Source organism: Bos mutus, chromosome 7 (genome assembly GCF_027580195.1).
Source record: "Bos mutus isolate GX-2022 chromosome 7, NWIPB_WYAK_1.1, whole genome shotgun sequence".
Lineage (NCBI taxonomy): Eukaryota > Metazoa > Chordata > Mammalia > Artiodactyla > Bovidae > Bos > Bos mutus.
In genome coordinates, this window is record NC_091623.1 from 229,744 (window position 1) to 246,699 (window position 16,956).

At 42.8% G+C, this 16,956-nt stretch overlaps 1 protein-coding gene across 1 annotated transcript in view; it reads left to right on the plus strand.

The window, feature by feature from the left end:
• The window catches only part of CYFIP2 (cytoplasmic FMR1 interacting protein 2), a 134,310-nt gene that overhangs the window by 9,202 nt on the left and 108,152 nt on the right, over nt 1–16,956 (plus strand). Inside the window, exons 2-3 of the mRNA XM_005908330.3 lie at nt 11,931–12,070; nt 13,859–13,948. Coding sequence (XP_005908392.2) covers nt 11,954–12,070; nt 13,859–13,948 — 207 coding nt within the window. The 5' untranslated portion in view covers nt 11,931–11,953. The remainder of the gene's footprint in view (nt 1–11,930; nt 12,071–13,858; nt 13,949–16,956) is intronic.

Here is a 16,956-nt window from a genome sequence, read left to right on the forward strand (position 1 = left end):
GGGATTTCGGTAGAGATCGTGTTAGATCTGTATCAGTTTGGGAAGTATTGCCACTTTAACAGTAAGTCTTCCAGCCTATGAAAATGCACCTCATGTATGCGTGCGTGTGCCCTGTGCTCAGTCGTGTCTGACTCTTCGTGACCCCTGGACTGTAGCCCTCCAGGCCCCTCTGTCCATGGCATTCTCCAGGCAAGAATACTGGAGTGGGCTGCCATTTTCCTGCTCCAGGGATCCTCCCAAACCAGGGATTGAACCCATGTCTCTTGCATCTTCTGCACTGGCAGGCAGATTCTTTACACTGTGCCACATGGGAAGCCCCTCATTTATGTGACCTTTCTTTTGTTTTCCTACAGTGTTTCATAGTTTTCAGAGTATAGATTTTACAATTCTTTTTACTAAATTTATTCCTAAATGTCTTATTACTTTTGATACTATTGTAAATAGAGCTGTTTTCCTAATTTCATTTTTACATTGAGCATTGCTAATGTATAGAGATACAATTGATTTCCATACGTTAATCTCATATCCTGAAATCTTGCTGGACATGTTTATTCATTCTAGTAATTTTCTAGTGGGCTTTTAAAGGATTTTCTGCATACACAACCATGTCATAGAGATAGTTTTATGTCTTCCTTTCTAATGTGGATATCACTTATTTCATTGTCTTTCTTAATGGTTCTAATATCCAGGCTAGAACCTCCAGCACAATGTTGAATAGAAATGGAGAAAGCAAATCTCTTTGCCTTCTTTCTCATCCTAGGGAGAAAGCATTTAGTCTTTCACCATTAAGTCTGATGTTGGCTGTGGGTGTTTCTGTAGCTGCCCTTTATATGGCTGAAGAATTTCTCTTCTGTTTGTAGTTGGTTGAGTGTTTTTATCATGAAGCAGTGTGAATTTTGTGAAATGCTTTTTCTGCCTGTGTTGACATGATCCTGTGGGATTTATCCTTTATTCCGTGGGGATGGCTTATCACATTCATTGATTTTTGGATGTTAATGGCAAACCAATCTTAGATTCTGCAGTAAATTTCATTTGGTTTTAGTGTATAATCCTTTTTATATGTTGCTAGATTTGGTTTTGTTGGGGGACTAACTTTTATGGTACACTTCCTACCTACCGAGCTGTTCGCATGGATTAACTTATTTAGTTTTCAAAGTATATGAAATAGGAACTACTCATATTATTCCTCATATCAAAAATGAGGCAAGTGAGGCTCAGAACAATTATGCCATTTTCCTAAGGCCACACAGTCAGGGAGTGATAGAGTCACGACTCTGGTTCACCACCACACTAAACCACCTCTAGTGATCATATCAACGGGGGTTCAGTTCAGTTGTCACTCAGTCTTGTCCGACTCTTTGTGACCCAATGGACTAAAGCATGCCAGGCCTCCCTGTCCATCACCAACTCAAACTCAAACTCATGTCCATCAAGTCAGTGATGCCATCCAACCACCTCATCCTCTGTCGTCCGCTTCTCCTCCCGCCTTCAATCTTTCCCAGCATCAGGGTCTTTTCCAATGAGTAGGTTCTTCACATCAGGTGGCCAAAGTATTGAAGTTTCAGGTTCAGCATCAGTCCTTCCAATGAATATTCAGGACTGATTTCCTTTAGGATGGAGTGGTTGGATCTCCTTGCTGTCCAAGGGACTCTCAAGACTCTTCTCCAACACCACAGTTTAAAAGCATCAATTCTTTGGCACTCAGCTTTCTTTGTAGTCCCGGTCTCACATCCATACATGACTACTGGAAAAACCATAGCTTTCAATACATGGACCTTTGTCAGGAATGTCTCTGCTTTTAAATATGCTGTCTAGGTTGGTCATAACTTTTCTTCCAAGAAACGTCTTTTAATGTCATGGCTGCAGTCACCATTTGCAATAATTTTGGAGCCCAGGAAAATAAAGTCTGTCACTGTATCCATTGTTTCCCCATCTATTTGCCATAAAGTGATGGGACCGGATACCATTACCTTAGTTTTGCTAATGTTGAATTTTAAGCCAATTTTTTCACTGTCCTCTTTCACTTTGATCAAGAGGCTCTTTAGTTCTCCACTTTCTGCCATAAGGGTGGTGTTATTTGCATATCTGAGGTGATTGATATTTCTCCCGGCAATCTTGATTCCAGCTTGTGCTTCTTCCAGCCCAGCGTTTCTCATGATGTACTCTGCATATAAGTTAAATAAGCAGGGTGACAATATACAGCCTTGATGTACTCCTTTCCCAATTTGGAACCAGTCTATTGTTCCATGTCCGGTCTAACTGTTGCTTCTTGACCTGCATACAGACTTTTCAGGATGCAGGTCAGATGGTCTGGTATTCCCATCTCGTTAAGAGTTTTCCAGAGTTTGTTATGATCCACACAGTCAAAGGCTTTGGCATAGTCAATAAAGCAGAAATAGATGTTTTTTCTGGAACTCTCTTGCTTTTTCGATGATCCAGCGGATGTTGGCAATTTGATCTCTGGTTCCTCTGCCTTTTGTAAATCCAGCTTGAACATCTGAAGTTCACAGTTCACATACTGTTGAAGCGTGACTTGGAGAATTTTGAGCATTACTTTACTAGCGTGTGCTGCTGCTGCTGCTGCTGCTGCTAAGTCACTTCAGTCGTGTCCAACTCTGTGTGACCCCATAGATGGCAGCCCACCAGGGTCCCCCATCCCTGGAATTATCCAGGCAAGAACACTGGAGTCAGTTGCCATTTCCTTCTCCAGTACATGAAAGTGAAAGGTGAAAGTGAAGTCACTCAGTTGTGTCGGACCCTCAGCGACCCCATGGACTGCAGCCTTCCAGGCTCCTCTGTCCATGGGATTTTCCAGGCAAGAGTACTGGAGTGGGGTGCCATTGCTTTCTCTGTACTAGTGTGTGCTGCTGCTGCTGCCAAGTCGCTTCAGTCGTGTCCGACTCTGTGGGACCCCATAGACGGCAGCCCACCAGGCTCCCCCATCCCTGGGATTCTCCAGGCAAGAACACTGGAGTGGGTTGCCGTTTCCTTCTCCAGTGCGTGAAAAGTGAAAGTGAAGTCGCTCAGTCATGTCTGACTCTTAGCGACCCCATGAGCTGCAGCGCACCAGGCTCCTCCATCCATATGAGTGCAATTGTGCGGTAGTTTGAGCATTCTTTGGCATTGCCTTTTTTTGGGATTGGAATGAAAACTCTTCCAGTCCTATGGCCACTGCTGAGTTTTCCAAATTTGCTGGCATATGGAGTGCAGCACTTTCACAGCATCATCTTTCAGGATTTAAAATAGCTCAACTGGAATTCCATCGCCTCCACTAGCTTTGTTCATAGTGATGCTTCCTAAGGCCCATTTGACTTTGCATTCCAGGATGTCTGGCTCTAAGTGAGTGATCACACCATTATGATTATCTGGGTCGTGAAGATCTTTTTTATATAGTTCTTCTGTGTATTCTTGCCACCTCTTCCTAATATCTTCTGCTCTGTTAGGTCCATACCATTTCTGTCCTTTATTGTGCCCGTCTTTGCATGAAATATCCCCTTGGTATCTCAAATTTTCTTGAAGAGATCTCTAGTCTTTCCCATTCTGTTGTTTTCCTCTATTTCTTTGCATTGATCACTGAGGAAGGCTTTCTTATCTCTCCTAGCTATGTTGGAACTCTGCATTCAAATGGGTGTATCAATGGTGGGTGTGAGATGATTTTCATGTGATACTCAGACCTGTGTTTGTTTTCAGTGTTCTTTATTTTCTATTTTAATTTTGTTTGTTTTAAAATTTATTTATTTTTAATTGGAGGATAATTACTTTACAATATTGTATTGTTTTCTGCAATACATCAACATGAATCAGCCATAGGTATACATATGTCCCCTCCCTCTGTTTATGGCAGGTGATAGTAGTTCTCTATTAGTGATCATGATATAAAGTTTCCTTCTAAAATATAATTATAAAATTGAAACAAAAAGCCTATTTAGAAAAAAACTACTAAGCAAATAGGATATGATTGCATATTCCATGTTGATGTAAATTATGTTATTAATAGTGAAGGAGAAGGGACGGGAAAGCTAGAAATAAAGACAGGCTAAGCCACCACATTCCTCTTGTGTTGTTGGGGAATTCAGGCGTGTTCATGCCTTCTTTCATCCAGTATGTCCTCTGTGCCTCCTATCCCCTTGCCATCCTGCTAAGGTCTCTGAGATTTTCAGTGATATGTGAGAAATGGTCTGTGGCCTCAGGGAGCTTGAACATGCAAGCGTCATTCTGCTCTGGGGTGGAGGGCACACGTGTTTTACTTCACAGACAAACTCAGATTGAGTGCTAGTTGTCACTTGGAGGTTTGTCTTTCATGAAAAGTATATGGAGGCTTCCTGTGAACTCATTGAGAAATAGAGCTGTAGTCAATGAGCAACATTTGCCCTGGCGTGGGAAGAGGAAGTACTAGTACTCGGAAACCTTCTGAGGCAGAAAGTGTGGGAAGAGAGGTAGGTACTACTAATATACTTACCACTGGGTCATACGGTCACTCTGTATTTTAAAATTCCAGGAACTGCCAAAATGTATTCCAAGATGGCTGCACTATTTTATATTCCTACCAGCTATGTATGAGGGTTCCTTCCGATTTCATATCCTCCCCAACTTTGTGCTGATAAGCTTTGGGAGTTCCAGGGAAAAAGCAATCACGTCATAGAGGCGAGAGATCTTGAAGGATAAGTAAAATCAGAACCTGCGGTTATAGAGGAAGGAGATTTCAGTTCATAGATAACTGTTCACAGAATATTGCAAGTTATCACTTTACTTGCTCAGGTATTAAATATGTGAATAATTTCAATGACGTTCTTTTTGAAATATAAAGGACTTTCTTACTACTTATATTCCTTGTCACCTGCCCGGCTTTTAAAAACCTGGTATCTTGGACATCGTAATGCCTCTGTTGATGTTTTGGGACATCCATTCATTGAAAAAAATCTTGATTTCTAGCTGCATTTGTGTGCATGGCATTGTGCTAGTTCGTGGGTGTGAGACACAGCTCCTGTCCTCAAGGAGAACAGGATCATTTAGGGCAGGAGAGAACACATGGTAAGTTGTGAAATAGAACTTTAAATAAGGAGCACACTGGGACTTCCCTGGTGGTCCAGTGGCTAAGACTGTGTGCTCCCAATACAGGGTGCCCGTGTTCGATCCCTGGTCAGGGAACTAGATCCCACATGCCACAACTAAAGAACCTGCATGCCGCAGCGAAGATTGACGATCCCACATGATGTAACTAAGACCCAGTACAGGCAAATAAATAAATAAATTTTTAATAATATCTTTTTTAATTTTAAAAAAATATAGAAGGAACACACTGGAGTCTGTAAGGACCACGAGAGAAAGTAGATTCAGGTAGCGTGGCCGGGGAGTCAGAAATTCTTCTTAAGGAGGTACCCATTTCCTTAGGTCTCTTCTAGCTCTAGGCTCATTCTGGCAGTGTGTAAGGTATTTGTTGAGTACTCTCGGGTACCGTGATATTGGTGGTACTCTTGCAGGCTGCTGAAATGTGTGGAGTTTTTCCCCTTACACTCCATGGCCCGGACCCCTGTGCCTGTGTGGTTCCTCTGTCCCCCCTGTATAGCTCTGTCTCTCCTCTCTACCCTCCACTGTGTGGCTGGCTCCTTACCTGTGGCTGCGTGTTGTGGATTGGTTCAAGTCATGCTCTAAAGGTAGCACCGAGTGACATCTGTGGGGTTTGGAGCCACAAGATCTGACCAATAAGTGGAGTGTTCCTGTAAAACTCTTCATTTCCAGTCCTCTCAGAATCAGCCCCCTGGTCCATGTGGGCACACCCGATGGAAGTCCTGTAAGATGTGCCCAAGTTACGTGTCCCTGCATGGTACCCACACCTGAAAAGAAGCTGCCTTTAATGTGTGAGAGGGTGTCAGCTGCTGGGAGAACCCTGTGACCTGTGCAGCCACGTCCTGTCACAGCAAATGTGCGTCCCTCACAATCTCCAGACATACTAGCACATACACATGATGGAAAAGCAGGTCACCTTCTGAATTACTTCTTTTGATTTTTTTTCCTTGATCAATCAATTGCTACTCAGCCTCAGCCTGCCTTTTATTTATTTTTATATGTTTATTTATGTATTTTTTATTTGCATAAAAAATATACATATGGATTTATTTTTTAACTTTTTTTTAATTTGTTTATTTTAGTTGCTTTCTAGCTGGGGAGATTTACACAGAGAAAATATTTCTTGGCCTGTCATGAAACCCAAAAGTGACAGTTACGTAATCTTTCTAGTTTGGCAGAGTCTTGTTCTTCTTGAAGAAGGAAAAGGCAGTCAGATTAAAAAAAATAATAATAAAGTGCTTAGTACCTTTCAAAAAAAATTCAAAAGTAGGAGTGGTCTAGAAGAAAGGGCATAGAACAGGGGGCCAAGATATGCTGTTTCTGCCCTGACTCGGCCACTAGTGACCATGTGACTATGAATGAATGTTTTTACTTCTCAGCGACATTGTGTCCTCCCTAGAAAAACAGCAGAAATAACACCTGTCCCCTGGAACCTGCAGAGGAGTTGTGCCTGAGGAAGTCAACATGGAAGATCTAAGGAGTTGACAATTAGTGATAATTATAATGCCTTTTTTTTTTTTTGTAGGAGTGTTTTTGCAGTGCTTAATTCATCCATTCGCTCTCTTAAAAAGAAGCCATTCAACTAGCTAACATTTCTCCAGTGCTTGCTGTGTGCCTGCTGTTGGGCTGAGCATTCCACGTGCTGTGATGTTATATAATGCTCACAATAAGTCACTGAGGACCAGGACTATTATTAATCATCACCTTTTTTCAGATAAGGAAAGGGAGGTTCGGAGAGGTTATGTAACATACTTAATGGTTATGCAGCTAGGAAGTGACAGATGACAGATTTTGAATCCAGAGCTTGAGCTTACCCACCATACTTAGCCTAGTTTTCCAGGTCATTAAAAATTATGACTTTTTTCCTTTTCCTTCTAGAAAGTCAGACAGAAAATGACAATGCAGATCTTTTGTTTAGAATGCATCAACCTGCAGTCCCAAAGCCAGGCTCTCCTAGTACCCATCCTGCATCTGTGGGGTGCGCCCCTTTTTGCTCAGAATCTATCAGTCATCTTGGCAACATGGGGGTGGGGGGCTGTAAACCCTTCTCAGAACCAGATTGCCTGGGAGTCCAATGTTATTACTTCTCAATGAAACCAGGCTGCTGAGTTTAAGTTTATTATGAAGACACTGAATTTCAATCTGCCATGAATGCCCCACATTGCAGCTTGCAGCTGTGTCTGGTAAATGTTGCTCCCAGAACAGTGTTAATTTTTCAAAGTTTTATTAATTTCTTTTCCAAAGTGACAAAATGGCCACGTGGTCATGGACTGAATATTAAGAATTCTTCTCCTTTGGAAGATTGTGTAAAAGGTAGGACACTTGGGCTGGAAAAGAAGTACTTATATGTATACCTCAGTTAAAATTTCCACAATGTTTTTTCTTTCTGATTGATGTAGAGTTGGCAGTGACCTCCAGCACTTGGGTTAGAAATATCTGATTTCCTTCTCCCTTAGGCAGTGAATGATCTACAAACAAACAGAGAAATGCATTAGAGAAGCTGAATTTATGACGGAAATAAAGATTCCTAATTTACTGGCTCTGTAGGCCGTTCACTTATTGATTCTCTTTCAAGGGATGGATGGGCATTTTACTGTGTTAAAGGGGAAAATCTTAAGGGTTATTCTTGTAAATGAGTATTCTGGAATCTCAAAGCCTAGAAGAAACCCAGTTTATAGGAAGAAGAAGGCAGAGATCATGGCAAGTAGGAGTCAGGGAAGATGCAGTGAGGGAAGATAGATCAGAACTGGGAGTGTATACACTGAGCTGGGAGTTTTTATGGGAATTTTCTAATGTATTTAAAATTGAATAGAAAAATTATCATAAATCCCTTTCTGTTAGCATCACACAACATTGACAGTTAACTCATAGCTCTGTTTGTTTTATCTATTTCACTCATTCCCCATCTAGTATTATTTGGAAGCAAACCCCTGTATCCTTTTATCCATATTTTAGTAGGTACTTGTTAAAGACAAGGACTCTTTTAAAACATAGCTTCAATATTACTGTCATATCAAAAAATTAATAGCACTATTTCCTTAATATTGTCAAATAATCAAGTCAGTGACTACGAGAGAAATTTTCCCATTTTTGAATTTATGTTACAGTTTCATCTTTATGAAGGTTTGTTTGAAATAAGAACCAAATAAGGTAAACACATGTGATAGTCTAAGTCTTTTATCATCTGTAACTTCCACCTCCATCTTTTTTTCCCCTTGCACTTTTATTTGTTAAAGGTACTGAGTTATGTGTCCAGCAGACTTTCTCATAGATTGTCTTTTACTAATTGCATCGCTGTGGTGGTTTAACGTGTTCTGTCCTCTGTATTTCTTGTCTGATGATATCCAAAGCTTGCTTAGATTCAAGTGTTTTGGATTCAGCACTCTCCCTGAGGTGATAGTGTGTTTCTCCATCAGGAGGCACAGAACGCCTGGTTGTCCCTCATGTAGTGACGTAAGCAGTGGTTGATGATCAGAGCCTATGTCCATTTGTTCATTAGGTGTTGAAAACTAGGGATATTTTAATTCTGTGAATCTTTATGGGGAAAAAAGAAATACCTTTATAAATAGAGAAGCAGCCATCTCTTCTACAATTTAGTGATCCAGTGATGCAGTTGGTACAGGAAAGAATGGCTCAGTGTTTGCAAACTCTTTCCTTTTATTCATTGATTTTCAACATGAAAGTTCATTCACAGGCATCGTCCAACAGTAACAGAGGCACAAAACCAAGTTTTTATTAAGTGTCTTTACAATCTTATGGATACACATCTATTTGTATTGTTTCAAGTCCGTTGAGTTGTGCAAATTGGTCCTCAGATTGCCCCCTCTTTGGCCAGTGGAAGCTGCCTCAAGTTGGTCCTTTGACACAGCCTTGGCAGTCATAGATAAATAGCTGCTTCTAGGCCTTTCTTTGGGGTCACAGAGAGTGGGACACAACTGAGCAACTGAACTGAACTGAACTGAGGCCTCTCTTTTTTTTTAATTGAGATATGGTTGCTTTACAAATGTTGTGTTAGTTTCTGCTGTACAACGAAGCGAATCAGACATATATTTACATGTATCTTCTCCCTCTTCAACCTCCCTCTCACAACCCCCCATCCCACCCATCTAGGCTTTTCTTATGTAAGACAAACCTAGGTTCCAAGCCCAGCTCCACCACTTGCCAGCACTTGACCTTTTAATATTATCTAAATTCGGAGCTTCTGTTTGCTCATCCGTAAAATGGGAATAATCATAGTATTATACTTGCATTAACCCTTTATAGGGTTGATACAAGATTAAAATTGTCAAGTGCTTGGCAGAGTGACACAGAGAAGGGCTTAAAATGTTAGCTTTATTATTATTTGAATTAATGAAGAGAATTATTGGGGCTTTGAAGCTTATAGATCATTGCATGCTAAGCCGCTTCAGTTGTGTCTGACTCTTTGCGACCCTATGGACTGCAGCCTGCAAGGGATTCTCCAGGCAAGAATACTGGAGTGGGTTGCCATGTCCTCCTCCAGGGGAATCTTCTCAACCCAGAGATGAAACCCGCATCTCTTAAATCTCCTACATTGGGCAGGCGGGTTCTTTACCACTAGTGCTACCTGGGAAGATCATATAGATAAGAAGTCACATAGGTCATTACGCCCTGAAAAATTCTGCAAAATGAACATCACATTAATGTAAGAAAGAAGACAGTCTTTTCTGTGGACTGGCAGATGGTTGGTTTGGCTGTAGAACTGAAGACCGCAGTTAGAATTCAGGGCAGAGAGAGAGTGGAGGAAGAAGCATAGGTGTGGAGAGGGCCTGAGACCTCCCGCCCCCGTGAGGCCAGGCACCTGCTGAGGGCAGAGGGGAAGTCACTTCTGAGCTCCCTGCGCCCTCATTGGGTGGGGCCTTCGCTGTTGCCGGAGCGCGTGACAGGGAGGTGAGTTGAGAGCTCAGTGAGGCGTGAAGCGGTACTCAGCAGCTCAACCCCACCTGCCCTCCCGACCAGGCCTTAGGAAGACGCTGGGGCAGCCTGCGTGGGTGCACTGTGCAGCTGTGTCAGCCGGTCACAGCCTGGCCCAGCTGTGCTGTCGCTGGTCCTGTCCCGCCCTGGTCTCTCATTTCCTAATGAGCAAGGCGGATCCTCTGACACTGAGACTCCAGCCCTGATGTGGGTCTCAGGCTTCTCTGGGCTTGGGGATTGTGGCGGGGGGGGGCACTCTCAGGAGCACAGTCTGCCTTCCCAGAATTTCTTTATTCAGATGTACTAAGGGATTGGAAATGACAACCCACTCCAGCACTCTTGCCTGGAGAATCCCATGGACAGAGGAGCCTGGTGGGCTACAATCCATGGGGGTCACAAAGAGTCAGGACTGAAGTGACTTAGCTCACAAAGGATTAGCAGCAGCGGCTTCTTCATCATCTTTTTATAAAACTCAGTTTTTCGATTTTTGTTCACCTAGTCTACTGTTGCTTTTGTTTTCTTTGTTTTTTGCTTCATATAGTTCTGCTTTTGTAGTTAGTAATCCCTGCATTCTCATTTCTTCGAGTTGATTTTTATCCATTTTTAGGTTTTTGAGCAGAAAATTCAGTTCATGCAATTCTGCTTTCTTAGTTTCTGTGAAATGCATCGAGACATTTATTCATGCTCTCTGTCTTTCGGTTCTAAATATTTTATAATTTCTATTTGAATTCCTCTTTAGCTATGAATAACCTGAGAGATACATTTTTACAAATTTTCACAGGCTTGGGTTTTTTTCTTTGCTATAAGTTGTGTTATCGATTTCTAGTTTTATGGCACATAGTCAGTGAATATGACTTCTACAAGGTCATATTTGGGGGAACTTGTAAGAACTTGTTGTATGCCCTAAATCATGATCATGTTTTATTAATGTTTTGCATATGCTTTAAAAAATGAGTTTTCTGTTTGCTGAGTGCTGAGTTCTTAAAATAGCAGTTAGCTCCAGATAGGTAAGTGCTGTTTAGAACCTCTTCAACTTCAGTGTCTGGCAAAGTTCTCCTCAAAGCCACTGTACTCTGCCAGGGTTTGAGACACAAAAATGTCCATCTCGGGCTTATTTGCTTGGTGTAGCTCACAAAGAATACCATACTTCTAGGCCAAGGAAGACAATGGCTCTAATGTTTTTGCAAATCAGGTTAAATTCTCTGGAGTCTGAATTCTCTGATTCCCAGTTTAACTTCAAACTCTGGTTTCAATAATCTTTGGCACTCTTGATAATGGATATTTGTGTTATGCAAGAATTGAAGAGTAGAACTGATAAATATCTCCTCGAATAGCAAAAACTGGAGGTTGACTTTGACTCAAGTCTCAGCATCAGGCATGACTTGAGGTCCTTTGCTTCTGGTCTCTGTGGTCGCATAAGCATCATGTAACTTCCCTGAGCCTTGGTCTTCCATCGATTATGTGGATGTAATACGGCCTGCCATGAGAGGATTGTGGTGTGAGGTTCAGTCGAGGCAATAGACATAAAAAAGTACTTTGTAAATGTAAAGAGGGCTTCCCTGGTGGCTCAGACAGTAAAGAATCTGTCTGCAGTGTGGGAGACCTGGGTTCGGTCCCTGGGTCAGGAAGATCCCCTGGAGAAGGGAATGGCCACCCATTCCAGTACTGTTGCCTGGAGAATTCCGTGGAAGTGGAGCTTGATGAGCTTCAGTCCATGGGGTCACGAAGAGCAACTAACACACACACACACACACACAAACTGTAAGGATATCCTTAGATATCCCACACAGATTGAGTAGCAAGTGGAAGTGGTCTCAACGCATGTTACTTACCTCCCTGGATGGTCTGGAAGAAGCCTGGACAGGGGTGGCCTGGGAGAAATGTTTGGAGGCCCCTGAAACTCTCCGTTTCCTTCTCTTGCATCCCCTCAGCGTGGACAACGGAAACTGCAGCCATGACCACCCACGTCACCCTGGAAGATGCCCTGTCCAACGTGGACCTGCTGGAAGAGCTGCCCCTCCCTGACCAGCAGCCATGCATCGAGCCCCCGCCTTCCTCCATAATGTACCAGGTAAGTCCTCCCAGAGCACCGGGACCAGGATGAGGGGCTCAGGAATTCTGGGGACCCCTGAGAGGGTTTGCCCTGCGGGCAGAGGGAAGGGGGCTGCCTGAATCTAGAAGGTGAAAGGTCATGAACTGATGGAGTCCCCGGTGCAGTGGTGGAGCTGAGTGTAAGAAATAGATTAGCTAGTAAACATATACCAGCGCCATTTCTCTTCCCAGGGAAAGGCTTGTTGGTCTGTTCTGACCCCAAATACCTTCCTGGCTATTCGTGCTGTGGCACCAACCAAGGTTTTGGCAGCTCTGACCTCATGAATTAAACATCACCATTAAAAAACCCCTAGAGCCCGCCTGGGTAATTACTTTTTCTTCGTGTATGTGAGAAGAGATCTTCAACTCCCCACAGCCCATAATGGCTCGGGGAAGCTGGTCACAGTTGTTTGCTTTTGCCCAAAAGAGGCAAGCTCGTGACAAACTGTGATCAGGTTGCTCAAAACTGTGATCCCACCGGGCATGGTGGGAAGGGTATTGGTGCAGCCGGAGTCAGCCTTGCAAATAGCCCCTTGTCTGAGTGTGCTGGGCAAGTACACCATGTTAAGGAAGAGTAAGTTAATTGTAAATTTTTAGCTTTCTTGCTGTATTTGACCTTTTGAAAGTTCTGGGACTGCTAAATGAGACTAAGAATAAATGCATAGTATATTTCTAATTTCATTCAATGGCTTGATTTATTAAGCACATGCCTGAAGGTTCAACTCATCAAGTTGGTTTATTCACATTGTCTAACCCACAGTAAATTTTTAATTATGTAGATATCTTTTTATTATAAGCCATACAGCAAAATATAACAAATAAAAATTTCCCTGAAACTATGTCTATATATACATGCATATATACATCCACTCATCTTTTTACCATTTAGATATATAACTTTTTTTTTTTTTTTACCAAAAGAGGATGGTAAAAGCCTCTATGATTTGACTTTTTTAATGTAAAATTTATCATGGATATTTTTCCTGACAGTACTACAGTGCTACCATACTATTTTTAACCAGCACATAGTACCTATAAGCCCATTGTATGGATATGCTATTATTTATTTAGCCTTTTGCTGTTAATGGACATTTGGATGGTTTCCAGTTTTTTTATTACAAAAAAATTACTGCAGTTATTATTCTTGTACAGAGGTATCTGCACCCTCTGGCAAATATTTTTGCAACAACGAGATGAAAACAGTGTATACCTTTCCTTTTCTTTAGTATCTTCACCTTTAAAAACATCTTTACATTTTTAATGCAGTTTTTAAAGGTTACTTTTCATTTACAGCTATTGCAAAATATTGGCTATATTCCCAGTGTTATACAATACAACCTTGAGCCTATCCTACACCACTAAGTGTGTGCCTCCCACCCCACCATTTTGCTCTTCCCCTTCTAGAAAAAAACCACTAGTTTTTCTTCTATATCTGTGAGTCTGCTTCTCTTTAAAAAAAAAAAAAAAAAAAAACACACATCTCCACTTTTAACAGCTATTTAGGCTTGTATAGTTTAAGTTTTCACTTGTGAGGCTCTCTGGGTGAACCTGATTACCCATGGGAAGCAGATGCAGGCCCTGTCTGTGGCCAGCTTCTGCCCAGTGGAATGCAGGGTGGGATTTCTCGGTGGAAGATGAGAGGGCAGTGTGGAGATAGATTTCCCCAGAGAACGTGGGCATTGGCTGGCAGCAGTTTATTTCCTGGACACCCAGCCATCTTGAACCTGTTTTCCAGCCACTAAGTGTTCCTGTCCTTTAATCCCTGCAGGCTAACTTTGACACAAACTTCGAGGACAGGAATGCCTTTGTCACAGGCATCGCGAGGTACATCGAGCAGGCTACAGTGCACTCCAGCATGGTGAGTCTCCGTGGCCCTCAGACACAGACATAGCCCCTCCTTGAGGAGGCAGGGGCTCAGCTATTCCAAGAACCCACTGCCTCAGAAGGCTCCACCTCCTCAAGCCCTTTTTCCCACCCCACCCATCCACTCTCCATGCCTAGGGGTACACTGGTCCGTATCCTCCAGCCTTGTAAATCCTGCTCACCTTTGGGGCCCAACTCTATTCACACTGTTCGCTTTCCTGAGCTTCTCTCTAGCTTTGGGGTTAACAGTTGATTATATCTTGCCTTGTTTTGTACTTTATAGATTACTGGCTGTGTGGAATTTTGGCTCTTGACCAAAGCACAAAGTTTCTCAAAGTTTTGCAGTAACACATTCTTGACTGGAGGAAGCTGGTGGCCTAAATCATTCACAGACAGGGGCCAGTGGTTTGATGGGACTGTGTCTGACTCACCTGTGTGGGTACCTTCTCCCTTTGGCTTTCATGATTTCACCCTCATGCATCATTGACATTTAAAGAATTCAGGGACTTCCCTCGCAGTCCAGTGGTTAAGCCTCTGTGCTCCCAGTACAGGGGGCAGAAGTGCAGTTGCTGGTTGGGGAACTAAGATCTCACATGCTGCGCACATCCTGACCTAAGACATAAAATAAAAAGTTTAGTTTCTTTAAAAAGAACAAAGAACAAAAAAATTTCACAATTTCTCATTCACAGGCTCTGCCTACAGCTCAGCGCACCTTCCTCACTATATCGTCGATAGCCTAAACCCTTGTCTCACCACACCCTGCCCATTCATTCAATAAATATTGTGTCCCTGGTACTTGATCAGACCCTGCTAAATGCTGAAGGGCTGGGGGGCAGGGGGCGCGGCGTGTATGCAAGGACAGATGGGGTCTTAGTTCTCAATGAATCAAGCGGGAAGTAGACAAACAGCATTCTTTGAACATTTTCTGTGCAGGTATTTCAAATACGTTGTCAATTAATCATCACCTCAACCCTGGGAGGAATGTTTTATTACAATACCCATTTTATGGATGGGGAAAACGAAACTCCAGAAAAGTGAAGTAACTTACTCAGGGTCCTGCCATTGACAAATGACAGAGCTAAACCCGAATCTGTTTGACTATAAAACATGCTCTGGACAAGTCTTTGCAAACAAAAATGTACAAAGTTAAAGATAAAAGACATGGTGAAAGTTCAGAGTTTTTAAGTGGCCTTGAGGGGGTCAAAGAAAGCTTGTCGCAGGAAGTAGCTTTTGAGTATAGCTTTATGGCAACCCACTCCAGTACCCTTGCCTGGAAAATCCGATGGACAGAGAAGCCTGGTAGGCTACAGTCCATGGGGTCGCAAAGAGTCGGACATGACTGAGCGACTTCACTTCACTTCACTTTTTGTGTACTTTGCACACATACACACATTGTAACTATATGTGTGTGTGTGTGTATATATATATATTGTACTTTAAACTGTGTAAAATTTTCCCATATGTAATATCATTGGAACCTTATTACAGCCTGTGATTTGCAAAGAGATCGTTATATACATTTTAGGGATGAGAAAACTGAGACCTAGAGAAGTTAATAAGCAGGTTGCTCATCATCACACAACTAGTAAATCACAAGGTTGAACCTAGAATCCTGGACTTAGGATTCCCAGCTCTGACCTCCGCTGACCCACCCAATTAGAATTTTATCTGTCAGAGAGGAGATGGGGAGGGCATACCAGCTGGTGGAAGCAGCATCAGGGAAGGCTCAGAGGCAAAAGTTTTCGGAGATTGCCTGGGTTGGAACTGTGAAGTACATGTAGGGAAATTCTTGGTGATATTCATAACGGATTGGGTGCATAGAGAGTGTCTTAGTTTGCTAGAGCTGCCATAACAAAATACCACAGACTGGGTGACTTAGATAACAAATTTATCTTCTCCTGTTTCTGGAGACAAGAAATCCAGTATCAAGATGTCAGCAGGGTTGGTTTCTTCTGAGGCCTGTCTTTGCCTTCTGGCTGTGTCCTCACGTTGTCTTTTGTCTGTGTAGACACATGTAAGGTGTCTCTCTGTGTGTCCAAATTCAGTCAGGTTGGATAATGGCCTCATGTTAACTTAATCATCTCTCTAAAGGCCCTATCTCCAAATATACTCACATTCTGAGGTCCCAGGTCTAGGACTTCAACATATGAATTTGGGGGTGGGGGGTGACACAAGTCAGCCCATAACAGAGGGCTTTCATTCATTTAATTAAAAAAAAAAAAATCAGTAGCAATAGACAGTTTCCATTAGTGAGGAAAATGTGAACAGAACTACACTTGAGAAATAAATTTCGCTTGTTAGTTTTGTGCAGAACGAGTGGTAAGGAGGCATGAGAGAGCCAAATAGATCAGCTGAGATAAGGTTATCTACCCTGGAGGTGTCAAGGGCCGGATGAGGGCAGTGACCTAAGGAGCAGCTAAGGGGTCAGGGATGTAGGAGGCACTGGAGGGCGACTCTGCCTGGCTTCGCAGTCTGCTGGGGGCTGGGGCCGAGGGAAGCTGAAATGATGCTGACTGAGGTTTCCTGAAAAAACCAGGTCAGGGGCACCAGTAGCGCAGTCAGAGGAGGGGCCAGTCCGGAGAGGGATTGTATTCCTTTTCTGTTGCTGCTGTAACTGATTATCACAGATTTGGTGACCTAAAATAAAACAGATTCACTTGCTTACAGTTCTTTTGGTCGAAGTTTGACATGGGATCTTAAAGGGTTAAAATCCAGGTGTTGGCAGGGCTGCATTCACTTCTGAAGGCGCTAGAGGAGAATCTGTGGCCTTGTTTTTCCAGGTTGTAGAGGCAGCCTGCTCTTTGGCTCAGCCCTCTTCCAGCCAGCAGTCACACCACTTCAGTCTCTGCTTCCATCCTCACATCTCCTGCCCTGACTCTCACCTCCCTTAGGACCCTTGCCATCACACTGGGTCCACCCAATAACCCAGGATAACCTCCCCATCTCAAGGTTCCTAGCTTCATTCATCCTTTTGCCATGTAAGGTATTGTTTCCATAGGTCCT